This window comes from Mytilus trossulus, chromosome 13 (assembly GCF_036588685.1).
Source record: "Mytilus trossulus isolate FHL-02 chromosome 13, PNRI_Mtr1.1.1.hap1, whole genome shotgun sequence".
In the NCBI taxonomy this organism is placed as follows: Eukaryota; Metazoa; Mollusca; class Bivalvia; order Mytilida; family Mytilidae; genus Mytilus; species Mytilus trossulus.
The window spans coordinates 18,403,629-18,423,164 of record NC_086385.1 but is presented as its reverse complement, the minus strand read 5'-3'; the positions used below and the strand labels follow the sequence as shown (position 1 = coordinate 18,423,164).

At 32.3% G+C, this 19,536-nt stretch overlaps 1 protein-coding gene across 1 annotated transcript in view; it reads left to right on the top strand.

Annotated features, from left to right (window-relative positions):
- The window catches only part of LOC134694149 (titin-like), a 210,078-nt gene that overhangs the window by 87,106 nt on the left and 103,436 nt on the right, over positions 1-19,536 (top strand). The window contains exons 52-67 of the mRNA XM_063555147.1: positions 5,337-5,453; positions 5,758-5,877; positions 6,378-6,680; positions 7,029-7,159; positions 7,490-7,682; positions 8,073-8,124; positions 9,201-9,285; positions 9,782-10,079; positions 10,348-10,462; positions 10,861-10,941; positions 11,636-11,723; positions 11,993-12,296; positions 12,733-12,881; positions 15,574-17,031; positions 18,296-18,441; positions 18,778-18,956. Of these exons, the coding sequence (XP_063411217.1) occupies positions 5,337-5,453; positions 5,758-5,877; positions 6,378-6,680; positions 7,029-7,159; positions 7,490-7,682; positions 8,073-8,124; positions 9,201-9,285; positions 9,782-10,079; positions 10,348-10,462; positions 10,861-10,941; positions 11,636-11,723; positions 11,993-12,296; positions 12,733-12,881; positions 15,574-17,031; positions 18,296-18,441; positions 18,778-18,956 (3,819 nt within the window). The remainder of the gene's footprint in view (positions 1-5,336; positions 5,454-5,757; positions 5,878-6,377; positions 6,681-7,028; positions 7,160-7,489; positions 7,683-8,072; positions 8,125-9,200; positions 9,286-9,781; positions 10,080-10,347; positions 10,463-10,860; positions 10,942-11,635; positions 11,724-11,992; positions 12,297-12,732; positions 12,882-15,573; positions 17,032-18,295; positions 18,442-18,777; positions 18,957-19,536) is intronic.

The following is a 19,536-nucleotide window of genomic DNA, read 5'->3' as shown; positions in this document are numbered from 1 at the left end:
AGTTTCTGAAATCACAATTGAAACTAAGGTAGAAAAACCAGAGGAAACTGAAGTTACTTTTGAGTCTGAAGAAACTGTAACTACTGAAGTTGTTACTGAAGAGAAACCCGAGATCTCTAAGATCACTGTAGAAAAGGAGAAACCAGCATTTTCTGAAATCACAATTGAAACTAAGGTTGAAAAACCTGAAGAAACTGAAGTTACTTTTGAATCTGAAGAAACTGTAACTACTGAAGTTGAGACTGAAGAGAAACCCGAGATCTCTAAGATCACTGTAGAAAAAAAGAAACCAGGAGTTTCTGAAATCACTATTGAAACTAAGGTAGAAAAACCAGAGGAAACTGAAGTTACTTTTGAGTCTGAAGAAACTGTAACTACTGAAGTTGTTACTGAAGAGAAACCCGAGATCTCTAAGATCACTGTAGAAAAGGAGAAACCAGCATTTTCTGAAATCACAATTGAAACTAAGGTTGAAAAACCTGAAGAAACTGAAGTTACTTTTGAATCTGAAGAAACTGTAACTACTGAAGTTGCGACTGAAGAGAAACCCGAGATCTCTAAGATCACTGTAGAAAAGGAGAAACCAGGAGTTTCTGAAATCACTATTGAAACTAAGATTGAAAAACCTGAGGAGACAGAAGTCATCTTAGAGACTGAAACAACAGAAGTTTCAGAAATTATCCCAGAAAAAGAAACACCAGAGATTTCTCAAATAGAAGAAGACACCCAGAAACCTGAAGTTACCGAGTTAGAAGTTGAAACTGTTATAAAAACGGAGGAAGAAAGCACAGATTCTGTAAGAGCAGAAAAAGGTTATATGCCTGAAATTATTCCAGAAAAGGAATTTTCTGAAGTTAGTATGGAGGGTGACAAAGTTATAGTTTCTGAAGATGTTACTGAAGAGAAACCTGAAATCACCAAGATAACTGTAGAAAAGGAGAAACCAGGAGTTTCTGAAATCACAATTGAAACTAAGGTTGAAAAACCTGAAGAAGCTGAAGTAAGTTTTGAGTCTGAAGAAACTGTAACTACTGAAGTTGTTCCTGAAGAGAAACCCGAGATCTCTAAGATCACTGTAGAAAAGGAGAAACCAGCAGTTTCTGAAATCACAATTGAAACTAAGGTTGAAAAACCTGAAGAAACTGAAGTTACTTTTGAATCTGAAGAAACTGTTACTACTGAAGTTGTTACTGAAGAGAAACCTGAGATCTCTAAGATCACTGTAGAAAAGGAGAAACCAGGAGTTTCTGAAATCAGAATTGAAACTACGGTTGAAAAACCTGAAGAAACTGAAGTTACTTTTGAATCTGAAGAAACTGTAACTACTGAAGTTGCGACTGAAGAGAAACCCGAGATCACTAAGATCACTGTAGAAAAGGAGAAACCAGGAGTTTCTGAAATCACAATTGAAACTATGGTAGAAAAACCTGAGGAAGCTGAAGTAACTTTTGAGTCTGAAGAAACCGTAGCTACTGAAATCATGACTGAAGAAAAACCAGACGTAACCACAATCACTATGGAAAAAGAGAAACCAGATGTTTCAGAACTAACTATTGAAACTAAGATTGAAAAACCTGAGGAGACAGAAGTCATCTTAGAGACTGAAACAACAGAAGTTTCAGAAATTATCCCAGAAAAAGAAACACCAGAGATTTCTCAAATAGAAGAAGACACACAGAAACCTGAAGTTACCGAGTTAGAAGTTGAAACTGTTATAAAAACAGAGGAAGAAAGCACAGATTCTGTAAGAGCAGAAAAAGGTTATATGCCTGAAATTATTCCAGAAAAGGAAGTTTCTGAAGTTAGTATGGAGGGTGACAAAGTTATAGTTTCTGAAGATGTTACTGAAGAGAAACCTGAAATCACCAAGATAACTGTAGTAAAGGAGAAACCAGGAGTTTCTGAAATCACAATTGAAACTAAGGTAGAAAAACCAGAGGAAACTGAAGTTACTTTTGAGTCTGAAGATACTGTTACTACTGAAGTTGTTACTGAAGAGAAACCCGAGATCTCTAAGATCACTGTAGAAAAGGAGAAACCAGGAGTTTCTGAAATCACAATTGAAACTAAGGTTGAAAAACCTGAAGAAACTGAAGTTACTTTTGAATCTGAAGAAACTGTAACTACTGAAGTTGCGACTGAAGAGAAACCCGAGATCTCTAAGATCACTGTAGAAAAGGAGAAACCAGGAGTTTCAGAACTAACTATTGAAACTAAGATTGAAAAACCTGAGGAGACAGAAGTCATCTTAGAGACTGAAAAAACAGAAGTTTCAGAAATAATCCCAGAAAAAGAATCACCAGAGATTTCTCAAATAGAAGAAGACACCCAGAAACCTGAAGTTACCGAGTTAGAAGTTGAAACTGTTATAAAAACGGAGGAAGAAAGCACAGATTCTGTAAGAGCAGAAAAAGGTTATATGCCTGAAATTATTCCAGAAAAGGAAGTTTCTGAAGTTAGTATGGAGGGTGACAAAGTTAAAGTTTCTGAAGATGTAACTGAAGAGAAACCTGAAATCACCAAGATAACTGTAGAAAAGGAGAAACCAGGAGTTTCTGAAATCACAATTGAAACTAAGGTTGAAAAACCTGAAGAAACTAAAGTTACTTTTGAATCTGAAGAAACTGTAACTACTGAAGTTGCGACTGAAGAGAAACCCAAGATCACTAAGATCACTGTAGAAAAGGAGAAACCAGGAGTTTCTGAAATCACAATTGAAACTATGGTAGAAAAATCAGAGGAAACTGAAGAAACTTTTGAGTCTGAAGAAACTGTTACTTCTGAAGTCATTACTGAAGAAAAACCAGACATAACCACAATCACTATGGAAAAAGAGAAACCAGATGTTTCAGAACTAACTATTGAAACTAAGATTGAAAAACCTGAGGAGACAGTAGTCATCTTAGAGACTGAAACAACAGAAGTTTCAGAAATTATCCCAGAAAAAGAAACACCAGAGATTTCTCAAATAGAAGAAGACATCCAGAAGCCTGAAGTTACAGAGTTAGAAGTTGAAACTGTTATAAAAACGGAGGAAGAAAGCACACATTCTGTAAGAGCAGAAAAAGGTTATATGCCTGAAATTATTCCAGAAAAGGAAGTTTCTGAAGTTAGTATAGAGGGTGACAAAGTTATAGTTTCTGAAGATGTTACTGAAGAGAAACCTGAAATCACCAAGATAACTGTAGAAAAGGAGAAACCAGGAGTTTCTGAAATTACAATTGAAACTAAGGTAGAAAAACCCGAGGAAGCTGAAGTAAGTTTTGAGTCAGAAGAAACTGTAACTACTGGAGTCTTTACTGAAGAAAAACCCGAGATCTCTAAGATCAGTGTAGAAAAGGAGAAACCAGGAGTTTCTGAAATCACAATTGAAACTAAGGTAGAAAAACCAGAGGAAACTGAGGTTACTTTTGAGTCTGAAGAAACTGTAACTACTGAAGTTGTTACTGAAGAGAAACCCGAGATCCCTAAGATCACTGTAGAAAAGGAGAAACCAGCAGTTTCTGAAATCACAATTGAAACTAAGGTTGAAAAACCTGAAGAAACTGAAGTTACTTTTGAATCTGAAGAAACTGTAACTACTGAAGTTGCAACTGAAGAGAAACCCGAGATCACTAAGATCACTGTAGAAAAGGAGAAACCAGGAGTTTCTGAAATCACAATTGAAACTAAGGTTGAAAAACCAGAGGAAACTGAAGAAACTTTTGAGTCTGAAGAAACTGTTACTTCTGAAGTCGTTACTGAAGAGAAACCCGAGATCTCTAAGATCACTGTAGAAAAGGAAAAACCAGGAGTTTCTGAAATCACAATTGAAACTAAGGTTGAAAAATCAGAGGAAACTGAAGAAACTTTTGAGTCTGAAGAAACTGTTACTTCTGAAGTCGTTACTGAAGAAAAACCAGACATAACCACAATCACTATGGAAAATGAGAAACCAGATCTTTCAGAACTAACTATTGAAACTAAGATTGAAAAACCTGAGGTGACAGAAGTCATCTTAGAGACTGAAACAACAGAAGTTTCAGAAATTATCCCAGAAAAAGAAACACCAGAGATTACTCAAATAGAAGAAGACATCCAGAAGCCTGAAGTTACTGAGTTAGAAGTTGAAACTGTTATTAAAACAGAGGAAGAAAGCACACATTCTGTAAGAGCAGAAAAAGGTTATATGCCTGAAATTATTCCAGAAAAGGAAGTTTCAGAAGTTGGTGTTGAGGATGAAAAAGCTGGCAGTATAAAAACCGACAAACAGAAGGTGTTGATACCTAGTGATATGGTTGATCTAGATAAAATGTTAAGTCATATTTCTGACACTGAAATCTCTCCGTTTGAGGTCTCTGCCCTTCCTGAAATGAAGCAAGAATTTGTAACAGGTATCAAACAAATTTCAGTCAGAGCACTTGGCTGTTCAAATTTGTCAGCATTTCACAAAATTTTATTTCAAGTGAATATTTCAAAAAATGTTTCCTGACGTGAATGCTGATAAGTATTGATAGTCAAGTGTAGCTGACCTAAGCTGTGTTTGCTAAATACTGACCATATGCTAATGCACAGCTTTCACTCTATTTTTTGGCAACATTTTGGAGCAATATTTTTACATCTTCATTAACAACTAAAATTTAGAAAAAAAATCTCTTTTCTTTTTTTCTTTATTTTTATGATGGATAAAATTTGATCATATTGAGGGATGGAAAAGGGATTTTATGGTTTTAGAAAATAAGGAGGGAAGGTGCATGTGATTTAAGCATGAATGCTTCTGTCCTTTTTCAATGCAGTATTGTTCTATGAAAATATTGCTTGAAAAATGTCTGTAAATGAGAGAAAAAAGAACATTCATTGGTAAGTTGTAGCATGGTGTGCCAGTTTGAATAATGTTATACAAAAAATAGTTTAGTTATCAAAATAAGATATTTTTATCATTCAGCAAAAAAATGCTTAGCCAGTTTGTGAAAAGAAAAGGTTTAATGTTATATCAATCTGCTGAATGCATAGTTTGGAGGAATGTTGAAGCTGAATTAAAATTGTTTGCATTGAAACATTAGTGTCATAATTTGTATGTTTTCTAAAATATCTAGTGAAAGAGATGAATTATTCCTAACTTAAGAATTAAGTCTTATAAAATTTTATATAATTTCAGTATGTTAAAATTATAAAATGAATGTTGTAGAAGTATAAGAAATATAACCTTTTTAGAAAGTAGATTTACCTATATATAGCTAGTAATTAATGAATGTATTGATTGAAAATTTGACCATATGTTCTAATTTAGCTTTTTATTTTTAGAAGTTGTTTTTAAAATGAAAAGAATTATTAATTTCTTTGTTTTCTAATTTCAGGAGAAGATGTTGAGGCTGAGTTCAGACTCAGTGAAACAGTTACAGATAGTGTACAGGATGTACAGGCTGAATTCAGACTGAGTGAAACCTTGTCAGAAAAGGAGAGACTAACTGCAGGTATGACTTATGGCACATCAGATAGTTTATCTCTTATATTTGTGTTATGTATTGTAAAGTATAAAAGTCTTGAGCAGCATTTTTATCCATATGCATTTTTGCTCAAAACAAATTACCATTTTTTCTGTCATTTAAATTTTTTATTTTTGTGTTTAGGGTAAATCAAAGTCAACAGGAGTATACCACTGTTCAAAATTCATAAATCGATAGTAGTAAACATGAGAAAAGAAGTTGTTGATGTTAAAAAGTAACAATACACACAAATATTAGGTTCATATAAATAAGATATTTTGATATTTTCCAGAAGAAGAGAAAGAGATAATTTCAGATGAAGAAAAGAGAAGATCACTGTCTGTATCCTCTGAAGAAATGGAAGAAGAAATCACTCCTATTGAAGAGAAACCAGAATCTCCAGTGACAATCAGTAAGTAATAACTATTCTGGATCTAACCAAATTCCTGTGTGATTTTCCACCATTATGTTTTTTCTCAATATCAGTCTCAGATTTTGTCAATAAATCAGTAAGAAACAGATTCTACTACTGTACTTCAAGCCTCACATTTTTAATTTTGAATATGTGACTGCCTCTGTTGTGTATATATTATAATCATAGGGGTATTATATTACTAGACACTGTTATAAGATCAGTTTCCATGTAATTTATTATTACCACACATTGAGTGACAAGATAAAGAAAAAGCTGCAAACAGAATTACACAACACATATAGGTCCTCAAAAACAAAAAATGGAAACACTTAAGTTTATAAAAGTCATTTATTGTCTTTTCTAAGAAGATTTTTATGTTGGTAATATTCAATAATTCACACCTACAAAAAGAAATCATCAGAAGTATATTGTAAAGAAAAGAAATAAAAACAATGCCAGACAAAATGATAAGCTATTAAACTGTATTCTACTTTTAGCTGTTGAAGAAAAAGAGATAACTAAATGTCCTGAAATAGTCCAGTATCTCCAAGACATATCTGCACAAGATGGAGGCCAGGCACAGTTGGTTTGTAAAGTCACAGGCCTGCCACGCCCCACTGTCACATGGTACAAGGGAGAGGAGATGATTTTCCCATCAGAAGAATTCAAAGTATCCTATGAAGGAGATGAATGCACACTAATCATCGCTGATGTTTACCCTGAAGATGCTGGACAGTACAAAGTTGTGGCTAAAAACGATGTCGGAACGGCTATGACAACTTGTGATTTATCTGTCTTAGGTAAACAACGTGTAAACTTCATTTCTGTTCTTAAAATTTATCGGAGAGAAAAAAAGAATTAAATCTGAAAAAAAACACCAAATAAAGATTATCGTTAAGCATAAGTCTCCAAAATACTCCATTTATTTTAATGTTTATTGATTAGTATCCCACAAATACAACATAATTTACCAGTATTATTTTAACAACCTATACAAAGACATTCCATGATAATATTGTATGGTTTGAGATATCATGAGTCATGTTTTTACCTAGCATGAATAAGAGAAGATTTTAATGTTAAAATGACCACAATTATATATATATATGTCCCTTGATATTATTAATTAAATATATATTTATTTGTAGCCCCAGAAGAGACAGTAGAAGAACCTGAATGGTTGGCTCCATCTTTTATACAGAAACCTAAATTCCAGACAGTGGATGTTGGACAAACTGTTATGTTTGAAGCCAAGATTGTAGCCAATCCAGGACCACAGGTAAATTATACATTCTTTTTAGTTGAGGTAGAAACATGATTTATTATGGATTCGTTGTTATCCAATTTTCATGGATTTCGTAGGGATAGGTCAACCACATATCTTTAATGTTAAAGGAAATACAAATTTCTAGTGGATTGGTTTCAGAATTTTTAAAAACCACGAAATCAGATGGCCATGAAAAAGCAAGATTTCCTCCATCCATGAAAATTGGTACCTACGAAAATAAATGAATCCACAGTTCTTTGTTTTTGTCTGGTTTTCGTTTGATTATTGCAATTTATGAAGTAAGTATTTTGTATATTTAATTAACTGACTTATTATTATCAGATCCACTGGACCAGGAATGACATACCATTGTCCAGTGACAAGAAAATCCAGATAGAGACAAAACAAGATGACCACTTGTATCACACCACTATCCAGCTGACCGATGTTATGCCTGAAGATGCAGGAACTTACAAAGTGACCGCTCAAAATGACTATGGAGAGGCCAATGTCTCTGTGTCACTTCTAGTCAAAAGTAAGTCTAATTTAATTGGTCTTAGGACTAGTAAGATCTAACATATACATTTGTTTGTAATTGTTTTAGTACAGCAGAGCTAACTTGTTATATCAACTGTTTGTTATTTAATCTAGTTTCTATATGTGTTAGTCCAAAACTGTCGATAATGTGTATGCAGATTATCTTTGTATTTCTTGATTTTAGTATTGTAAGTGGGAAAAAGGGGAAACAAACTTCTTAGCTGAAACTTGACATAAAAGCTTAATATGATGGTAATACTGAAGTACTATGACCCTTTTGTAGAAACCACTGAACTCTTGGCAAACAAGTCGTAACAATTTTGCTGTTTTGATTAGCAATCAGTCGTTTTTTATGAGGACAAAAAATTGCATTGTTTATCTATTACAGAACCCTCTGGTCCAGAACAAACAGACTTCCGAGAAAAACTACAGACTCAAGTGTAAGTTTGTACCTAGTTACTGGTTCCATTCAGTTACTTTTATTCACTGGGAAAAGTTATGTTGTCAGACTGATATATTACTAAATGCATTGAATTTGTTATAGCTTTATTATAGTGCATTGTGTGTTGTTACATTTTATGGAAATTGGTTGTTCTTTTTTTAGGGCTGATTAAAATTATTAAGTTTTGTAGCATGATCTAACTTATTATAGTTTATTTGAATGTTATTTTAAGTATTTTACACAAAAGCATGATCTCTAAGTACTATTTTAAATTATTAACTGTTTTAAATTAGAAAAATTTAAAAAAAAATTTGAAAAGTGGCATGATTTGAATTAAAAATAATAATAAAAGCATGAGTTAAAAAAATTAAAGATGTTTTTTCTGCGGCCATTGACTAGATCATTAGAATGAGTTGATTGCATGTTTAAATGTTGTGTGTCTGCAGGAAAACTAAAGTTGGCGTCAAAATCAAAGCAGAGCAGGTTGACTTCCGTAGCTTGTTACAAAAGTCTACAGTCAAATCTAAGTAAGTTTTTACAAAAGTCTACAGTCAAATCTAAGTAAATTTTTAACTTTCCACTCTTATGAAGAGAACCATTTCCTGCCAAAGAACATTGCATGGTAGACTGTTTGCATGATAAAATGAAATTTTTAATAATCCAAAACCAGTTTGTTTCTATCCAGATGGAATACAAATAGTCATAACCTAGAAACTGATTGTTCTTTTCCAGAAAATGAAGGACCAAACCATTTCCTAGATGCTTTCAAAAACCTTAAGGACACCTACATCCCTCTTTAAATCCTGTTTGCCATTGTTCACTTTTCATGTATATTGAAAAGGCAGTATATATTAAAGTTGTTATTTTTTTACATTGAAAAATGAATAATTTTTTGACTTCTTTAAATTTTCTATATATATAGGCATTTGTTTCAAAATAATAAATCATTGTACTGGTAAAAGTTCTTACTCATCTTTAAAAATATTTAAGTCATGACCTTTCAATTATTGAATTATTCTGTGTCGTTTAAAATATCTGTGAATATTTTGTTTACTTTATATATTTGTACTTTAGGAAATTTGCTGAAGATGTTACAGGAGAAGATGTAACAGAAGAACAACAGGCCGAACAGAAAGATTTCAGAGATATTCTCAAGAAGGTAATTCAGGGGGGATAATCTTCTTCCCTTTTATAATCTTATAGTTCATATTTATCTTTAATAAAAAAGGACATGTGGTATGATTGCAAATGAGACAACTATCCACCAAAGTTCAGATGAAGTAGATGAAAGCAATTATAGGCAACAATACAACTTTCAACAATGAGAAAACCCATACCATAGAAAAGGTTGATCTCTTTATTAGTACAGGCTTTTCTGTGTTTTATCTCTATGAGCAAAATTTAAAAAAAACACATGGATTGATCTACAGATTTATAAGTATTTTGTTTCTTCTTCATCATACAAAACATAGATTTTCCAGATTTCAATATTTATGTGTATTCCCCATGTAAGTAGTTTCTTTTATATTTACCTTTTCAAATTTAAGTTATGAAATATTGAAAATATCTTTAAATGATAACACTTTCAATTTTTATTTTTATATAGAATATATCATCAAGTTATTTTACCTAAATTCTTTATTCTGATTAAACAGGCTGACATACTAGAAGCACCTGAGTTTGTTAAGACCATCAAAAACCAGGAAATACCTGAAGGTGATGAGGTCAAATTTGTCACAAAGGTCAAGGGTAAACCTGAACCAACAGTAACCTGGTTCCATGACGACCAGACCATTGTATCTGATGACATCTACAAGGTCATCCCTGGTGAAGAAGGTGAAAGTACTCTTCTACTTCCTGAAGCATTCCCAGAGGATTCTGGGAAATACTCAGTCCAAGCTGAAAATGAGGCAGGAAAAGCTGAATGTTCAGCTGTTCTCAAGGTCATCACTGGTAGGTCAAAAGTACCATAAGCCTATGATACTGTTTGTGTTTCTTTTGATAGATTTGTATTATAAATAAGCAAATGGAATAGGAATGTCACCATTTTGGAAATAGAAAATATCAAATTTTCAGTTTACAATTCAAAGAGTCATTTGTTTTGTTTTCACTATTGCTTTTTTATCTTTTGAAAAGATGTTCTTCAAAATTACAACTGAATTGATATTTTATCCTTTAGTGAAAATTAAGTTATAATTTTGGTTGTTTTTTTTTCCTCTAGAAGATGAATTGGATGCAGGAGAAGAAGCACAAAAACCAGAAGTCATTAAGAAAGTAGAAGTTGTAGAACAAGAAGCAGAACAACTAGACTTCAGGGATGTTCTCAAATCTCAAGTGTAAGTAGGGACAATGTCAAAATATAGAATGTTGTTTTCAAAAATGTGTTTCTTATTATTTTTCATTAAGAAAGATATCTGAAAATGTTTGGCTTTATTTGCATGGTGTTTGAACCTATTTTTGAATGTATGGTTAGAATGAAGAAATATCTTAATGAAAAAGTTTTAAAACAATATCATTCATTGCATGGTTAAAAATAAAATGGGTGCAGTAATATAGGCATGTTTCATGTTTTGTTTTATATTTGTAGCAATTGTTGACATTTTACACCAAGCAGAAAAATTACTTTGGAAATATCATATTTCAGAACAAATGTTTAATGCAAGTTTTCCTTCATAACTCCTTTGTCATTTCTGTTTTCATTAATGTATTGTTTGTCTTGCTCTTGCATGTTTAGAAAAACAAAAGTTGGTGTGCAATATACATATGAGCAGTTGGATTTCCGTACAGTTCTTAAAACTACAACTGTCAAGTCAAGGTAATAATAGTTACTAACACAATAGTGTAGCATGATGCATGTTAATTTATCGAGAAATAATGTGGAATATTAAAATAAGAAGATGTGATATGATTGCATATGGAATAACTCACCACAAGAGATCAAATAACATTTAAGTTAACAAATACAGGCTTCTGTACTGCAAAGTTCCAACATTTTGAGTAGCAAAGATAACATATTGCAAACTCTTCCAATGAAATCACTTATCAAGTTTGAATGTTTCAAAACATATGGTTAGTCTAGATATCTAATATGAAGGAAATGAGAACACTAGAACTTCAATTTTGTTTGCACCCTGGATATTGTCTTTTTTTAAACCAGTTTTTCATATTTTCAATGCATTCTATACGTACCATACTATTATCTTACTGAAGTTATGTTAATTTAAAACATCATTGAAAAACTGTTGTCAAAGTTCAATTAGAACTTGAATATATGTCAAGGAGACAGCAACCTATCAACGTGATATCAACAAAATAAACACTTTGCATTGTTCGTTATGTACTCTTAAATGTATTGCTAATGTTTTCAAACACTACATAAACATGAAAAAAGTGTGTTGTACTTTTGCTACAGAATCACTATAATAGATTTGATGAACTATCAATTATGTTGATAATCTCAATTCCGAGATTGAACATGTGTTTAACTTGTGTGTGTTTTTGTTTAATAGGAAATTTGATGAAGATGTTACTGGTGTTGAAACAACAGTCACAATACAGGAAGCTGAACAAGTGGACTACAGAGATGTTCTACAGAAGGTCAGCATTACATTACAAAGAATCCTTTAGAATTAAGATATATGTCTTGTTCATAAATGTAAATCAGAGACTGAAGTTAAAATAACTAAATGGTTGTTAATCAGAGATGACTCAATAAACTTACGCAATCATATTTTTAGAATGTGATAATATTTCATGAATTTACCATATGCTTTATAGATATCTTTTCTTTGTTTCTGTTATTGATTACTGTTTCATTGATTTTTACCCCACAGTTGGAATTAAATATTTTTTCTTTTATTCATCAGAAACAACCAGAAGAAGATCAGGTTGCACCAGAGTTTGTAGTCAGTATTGGAGACATGAAGATTCAGGAAGGTGAATCTACCAAATTTACAGTCAAAGCCAAAGGTCAACCAGCTCCAGAGATCCAATGGTTTGTCAACAATGCACCAATCAAAACTGATGATATCTATCAGGTGATTCCTGGTGAAGAAGGGGAGAGTACTCTGGTACTTTCTGAAGCTTTCCCAGAAGACAGTGGTGTGTATACAGTGAAGGCCATTAATGAAGCTGGACAAGCAGAAGCCACAGCTTTACTTACAGTTAATGGTAAGTCACTCCTACAGACAGTTTATCTCTAGAAACCAAGAGAACTTCATTTGTTCATTACATCCTCTTTCTTTGTTCTATGCAGAATGGCATAAAGTCTTGGGGCTTGCCACATTTTGAAATATTTTATATTCACCTTCAAAACTCCTCCAGTTACTCCAGCTAGCTAGCCCCACCAATAAAAAACCTGGCTACCATGAAATATAGCCTAGTAGCAGTAAACACTAACAACAATGTAATCTTCAAAAATAAAAATGTTGGTTTTTTTCAATGAAATAGAAATGTGTGGTATGATTTTAAAAAAAAATTATAAATTAAACAGGACATTAACCCTCTATTGGGAAGTTTTCAAGGAAAATCTGATAAAAATTCAATGTTTTCTAAAGCTCAGTTACCGGTAAAGAAAAATAAACTGAATTTAAAGATTTTGTTTTAGAACTTATTGAGGCTGAGTCACCACAACCTGAGGAAGAAGAAGACAAAGAGGAAGTGACCTCATTTGTAATCAAACCAGAAGATGAAACTGAGGCTGAGGTCACAGTTCAAATATCAGAGGAAAAAGAACAACCAAAAGAAGATATTGAGGTAAGCTGGGTTATAATGGAGAGAGAGGAATAAGGGGGAAATTTTAACTTTATAAATCTTTTAAACCTATATATAAATGCTTAATTGCACTTTTGTTAGTTTTTATTTCAAGAAATATAAACACTTAGCAGGCCAAAATTTGCACCTTTTTTAATAATACACTTTTTGTGAGAAATAGTATTTGAGGGTCGTAGGATATTTTGTTCATTATATAAAATTTGCACAGTAATTTCAAACTTTTTAGGAATGATTATTTTGATACTATAAAAAAACTTCTTACTCATGTTGTTAATTTGGCATGCACAAAGTTTCTTGTAGTATCACATTTCCATCTTCTTATCTGAAATTATGGTCAATTTAAATTAAACTTCATTTATCAGATTCAAGTTCAAGTGTCTTTTCTTCTGTAAATTTAATGCAAAACATTTTCAAAATTTAAAGTTGTGTGCTAAGTTACTGTCAAATGCACACATTTGGTCTGAGTAATACAAGCTCCTTAATACGATTAATATTTCAAGATTTTTTATTTTGTATTTTTTCTTAATTTTTTTAATCACTTCATTGTTATTTGTTTTCATATTTTCTATCATATGACAAAGCTTTGTTGTTGTTGAGCTAACATTTGTTGTTCATTAAACTGTTGATCAAAGAATTGTTTTCTTGGTTACCAATTCACAATTTCAGAATCTAAAAAAATTTTAGTATTTTAATTGTTTGTCTTCCAAAGTAGAAATAATATCACATCATCTGGTATATTTCCATTGTTGAGGAAGTTAATAGCAAACACGTTTTGCTGTACAGGGTGAAAAAAATTACCCAGAATGCTTTAAATTCTGAAAAGGTGAAATGGGAATGTTGTTCTCTCTTGAAATGATGAATGACACAAATAAAGCATCACAAGGTTAACAAATCTTTACATATGTATACAATTTATTTTTCAAAAATCATTTGCAATTAAAATGAAAATAATACTGATTTCCTTTGAGAAAGAATGAAATTCTAAAACTGGTGATGCTAAGTTTGTGGACAAAAGTTTAACTATATATACTGAACTCTTCTCTCATTTTACTTATCCTCAAATATTGAATTTAATCGCAGGGGCTTGATGAAAATGATTAAAGAATTTTCATACTCACAAACAAGTTTATTTTAATATATTTAACTTTAGTAAAATGAGGCTTAAAACTGTGTAGAACATCTGTTCTGTTCAAACTTTAGTAAAATGAGGGTTAGAACTGTGTAGTACATCTGTTCTGTTCAAACTTTAGTAAAATGAGGGTTAGAACTGTGTAGAACATCTGTTCTGTTCAAACTTTAGTAAAATGAGGGTTAGAACTGTGTAGAACATCTGTTCTGTTCAAACTTTAGTAAAATGAGGGTTAGAACTGTGTAGAACATCTGTTCTGTTCTTGTCTCATGGGTTCAAATTAGCTTTAAGGTTTGAAAGGTTCAGAGGACCATTTGCATTTTCAAGTTAACATCAATGTAAAGAAGGGGAGGTCATTTCATTTAAATAAATTAAAGAAAGGTCCTGGACTACAGACCCAAACTAATTTGAACCTCATTTTGACTTAAGCTATATCTACAAGTGACAACTCTGAACTGTGGTGAAAGGTTACTCATTATAATTCCCTAGAAATATTCCTGAATATTTGTCTTTTAAATGATAATGATCATATTTTGTCTTTCGATTTAAAAATAATCAGCAGTAGAAAAAGTTCATTGCTGACTTTTTAATAATGAAAGGGAGATAACTGTTTGATCACATGGTTTGTTTCTATCTTTACCACATAAATTACAGATTGCCGCTGATTATCTAATATAAAAAGTATTGTGAAAGGGCTGTTATTTGTAATGTATCAATTTTCTATTATTTAAAAGTGAAAAAATAAATAAAGGTCAACTTGTATTTAACAGTGTGACATTTTTGAGATCACTAGTCTGATTTATATAATTGGAAACAACTACTGTTAAAAGAAAATTGAAACATACAAATGAAATTTCTTTTCAATAATAACAATATATGGCACCAACATCATCATAAGGAATATTGAGCAGATGCAGTAATTTACTCATGCGGATACATGTTGTATATTATTCAGATCAGTTCTAGATAAGTTAAAAATAAAATTACTCATGGTTGAAAGCAGAAAAAAACTTACTAGTTTCATTTTAATGGCTATAAACAAGTCTTAGAAGCTTCTGATTAATTTAGACTTAATTTTGTTATTTATAAGGAAATTGGTTAGAGGCATATACCAATTTGCTTCAAGTTTAAGTGAAAACATTTCTTCCATCCGTGAATATTTTCTTTGACAATTATTGTCAAATTTTATTGACATTGATGATTGTGGTGCAATATGAGTTCTCAAATACAAGTTATTTCATAATTAAACTTTTATTTTTTATATGCATTTGAATAAGGGAGAGTTTGGTAAGGGTTGGCAAAATAAAACCAATTATCTGATTTGGAAAATTATTAACAAAAATCTCCATTGTTCCAAAAATGAGCCAATTCGGAACGTTATGGGACTAATATTAAGACCATCTGCATTTTACAATTATTTTAGGGAAACAGAGACAAATGCCTTATATTTTCTCCATTTAAGTTTAAAACGAGTGAATTAGCATGTATGTTGTTGTTGTGAGCATGCTCGCTTGTTAACCCTGTCTTTTTTTGCTTCCTGCACAGCTTGCCTCCTCACCTGTTGACCGCACGCCTACACATAGTTACACATGGACCCTCATGTCCTCACCTTATCCTGATCAGCTTTCACAAACTCTTTTAAAGGAGGAGGTTATAATACAACCTGAGACAGAGGAGGAAGAATCTTCTACAAGGTCTATCCCTGAGGATGTCAGTTATGAGGCTTCCTTTGAAGAGGATTATACTGTGTCAGCTGACATGTCAATAGAGGAACCTACTCCTACTCAGCCAAAAGATATTGAGGCTGAGAGGTTGTTCCCTGAGGACAATATACCTGAACAACAAGAAGGTTTTGTCATGGTATCAGACGATCTTATTCCTGAAAAACCAACAGAAGAAGAATTCACTATCATATCAAAAGAAGAAATTCCTTCTCTGGACCTCCCAAAAACTGCCTCTGATGACGATAAGGATGTCAAACCATACTCTGGTGGATCTACAAGTTCATTTGACGAGGAGAAACCTGGACTGATTGATAGACCAATTAAACAGAAAACTGACGACGACATATCTATCTCAAGTGATGACATGTCAGAAGAAGATATTGAGGAGGATATATCTGTTTCTTCTGCCACATCTGAGGAAGAAATTGAAGAAAAAGGATTTGAAGTATTAATGCCTGACATTGTTCCCAAGGAAAAGGACCAGAAGAAAAAAGATATCTCTTCACAGGAGATTCAAACTAAAGCTCCTGAAAGGGTTATCCTTGAAGATATCCCAATCCCAGAAGATGCTAAAAAACCAAGTAAAGAATTTGAGTTTGTTCTCAGTGATGCAGAAAAGGGTAAACGAGTTCAACAGCAAGTTGAGGAAGAGATTATCTTACCTCACGAAGAACAACCTGAATTCTTAACAAAGGACATCACTGAACAAATTGACATTCCAGAAAAACCAACTCCTTCTGATGTAAAATTCCTAGGTCAGACAGAGGAAGGGGAGATTACTGCTCCTGTCAAACCTCTTCATGAAGAACAACCTGTGGATATCAGTGGAGGACAAATAACTAAAACATGGAGACCTGATGTTATAGAACAACCTACTTTACCATCCAATGAGCAATACAGGGGAAGAATTCAAGAAAAAGAGATTACTGCCCCTGAAAGGGTTGTTAGGGAAGAAGAATATCCCGTTGATATTGAAGAGGAAGATATATCTGAAGAAAGGAAACAAGATATTACTGAAGAACAAGAAGATTATGAGGTAGATGAAATGATTATCTATGAAGATCAAGAACAACCTGAAAACATTGGATTTATAACACACACTATTGACTATCTTGAGACGGTCCCTGAGGAAGACTCGTTCAACTCCTCCCAGGATGCTAGTTTCTCTGTAGATGATCAACCAGATGGACCAACAGGGGAAGATGTTGCTGTGGAGAAGGTCGTAATGAGAGCTGTGATTGAGGACCAAGATATTGAGGAATCAATTGATATATCACAGGTACAATAATACAGACAAAGGGTAAAGGTCAGGGGTCAATAAGGTTCATCGAGGAGCATGGATGTTATAAAGATATAAGGGTAGAAAATGGGCCAGCATGGATGTTGTAGAAAATTATATAGATAGTGATATGGAGAGTAGGACTTTGGTGTCGCTAATAAAGCATGTGGATACCCATTATAGAGCATAAATGTACATATCTATGCTAAATAGACCTCCCATGAAATAAACATGATTTTTATTTTGTATTAGACATTGCTCATTTTAGGTCAGATCCATGTATATATAAAGATCCTTTACGTAACAAACAACAAATATAGTCATTCAATTATTTAAACAAATGGAAAAAATATCTTAATCAGAAGAAAGTATAGTAAAATAATATATTTGAAAAGAGTTATTCAGTGAAACCTATCTGAACCAAATGCTTTCAGAGTTAAATATTTGTTTTGGATTAAATCAATGAGGTTTTTTTAATACAGGTTAATTATTTGTTAAAAGTGCTGGTACACATGAAGAGTTCATTTTAGAAAGGATTCCTGATGATGCCAAGTCTGAGTGATATAGGTTTCACTGTATAATAGTTCCTACTTGATTTATATAGGTTTCACTGTATAATAGTTCCTACTCCCAGACATAGGTTTCACAGTATAATAGTTCCTGCTCCCAAACATATAAATACTAATCAAGAGATACATTGTAGACTTGTCATATGACTATACTCATCATGACTTATATCTATATAACATTCATGCTCATAAATATATTCTCATCTAAATCTATATATTGGCTTGGGCAACACTCATCTGATGGAGGTGGGAGATCAAGCATAGATTATCTACTGCTCGTAAACGATACAAAAAGGTGCATCAAGAGACCTAACCTAAACTTGCACGATGGTGATTGGTTGAGATATATGATAAATGCATGATTGGAATTGATTATTTTACTCCCTTACAATTCCCTTTTTCCAATATTTATATCTGATTACATAAGATTTAGATTTTATCCTGATTTTTATATTCGTCCTATTATTATCATATATAGATGATAGATTATCCAAAATTTCCCTCACTGCATTCAATTGTTATAAGCATTTTGTAAATCCACACTCAATGCACTGTTAAAACTGCTTCAAAAGCAGGATTTAGTATGATGATACGAGGTTTAAAAATAAGTTATTTTAAATGTATATTGGCTGCTTTTGTATATTGAGAAGAAAGTTTTCTCGTATTTAAGAAAGATATGTTTATTTATTTCCAAGGTGACCGAGACATTTACAGCTGATGTTTCTGATGAGATTGTTATCCCACAATTCCTCAGGGATTTATCAGACCAGGAAGTGACTGAAGGTGACACAGTGACCTTCATTGTACAACTGGCAGGATCTCCTTTCCCAGAAATCTCATGGTAAGGGCTCACAGCATGTGTATATAATTTTATAAGAATCATATTTGTTGAGCCTGCAATGTTTGTCTCAAGTGATACTTTATTCTGTTGTCGGAATCATTGTCAGTGGCGTCCTCAAATATTCACTCTGTGGCTAAAGTTTCATGAAATATAATAAGAAAGTATCGTGAAGTAAATTTTTTAGAGATATACATTCTGTTTATCAATATTTTACTTAAAAATGGTTTTGGATGAAAATAATTTCTAGTTTACAATATGTTTCATTTAAAATTATTTATTATAAATTTTGTACTGTTTGATTCCAAAATATTAAATTGTTTTATTCCCATTGTCCAGGTACAAAGATGGTAAACTGATTGAGTCAGGTGATCATTACAAGGTAGAGGTCAGAGGTAACTTTGCTTCTCTGATTTTGAAAGATGTGATGCCTGATGATGATGCAGAATACACTGTCAAGGCCACTAATGAAGCTGGTACAACATCTAGTGTCGGACAACTCTTTGTTAATCCAATTGGTAGGCTACTAGTATTTAGAGAAAAATTTATTCTGAAAAATAAAATGTTATGAGAATTTTTATCATAAAAATATTATATGAAGTAAAACAGGATAATTCATGCAGTAAAATAAGAACAAGCTTTGATGAAAGAAATAATAGGACATACAATCTTGATTTGGAAATCTAATGGTTTTTTTTGTGGAGAGGAGATTGTACACTTGTGTAAGGTTATAAGTTTGTATTGTAATGGAGATACTAGCAGCAGTTGTGGTAACTGTAAAACAGTCTGTCTGTTTGTCTTAACAGAAATACATTATAATTATTACATGTAATAATTCTTTGCCTATTTAGAAACATGGGAACTTCAAGGAAAGGTAAAACTTAATTTCACTGAAAACACTGGTATTCACATTTCAGTATGTATATGGTATGCACACAGTGATTGTTGTCAGGGATTTTATTTTAAACATGTTGGAATTGTTTGATATTTAGCTCACCTGTATCTGATGAAAAAATAATCAATCTGTTTGACCACTTCACCTCTATAAATAAAAAATATTGATAAGGCCAATTAAATAACTTTTTGAAAGTAAACAAT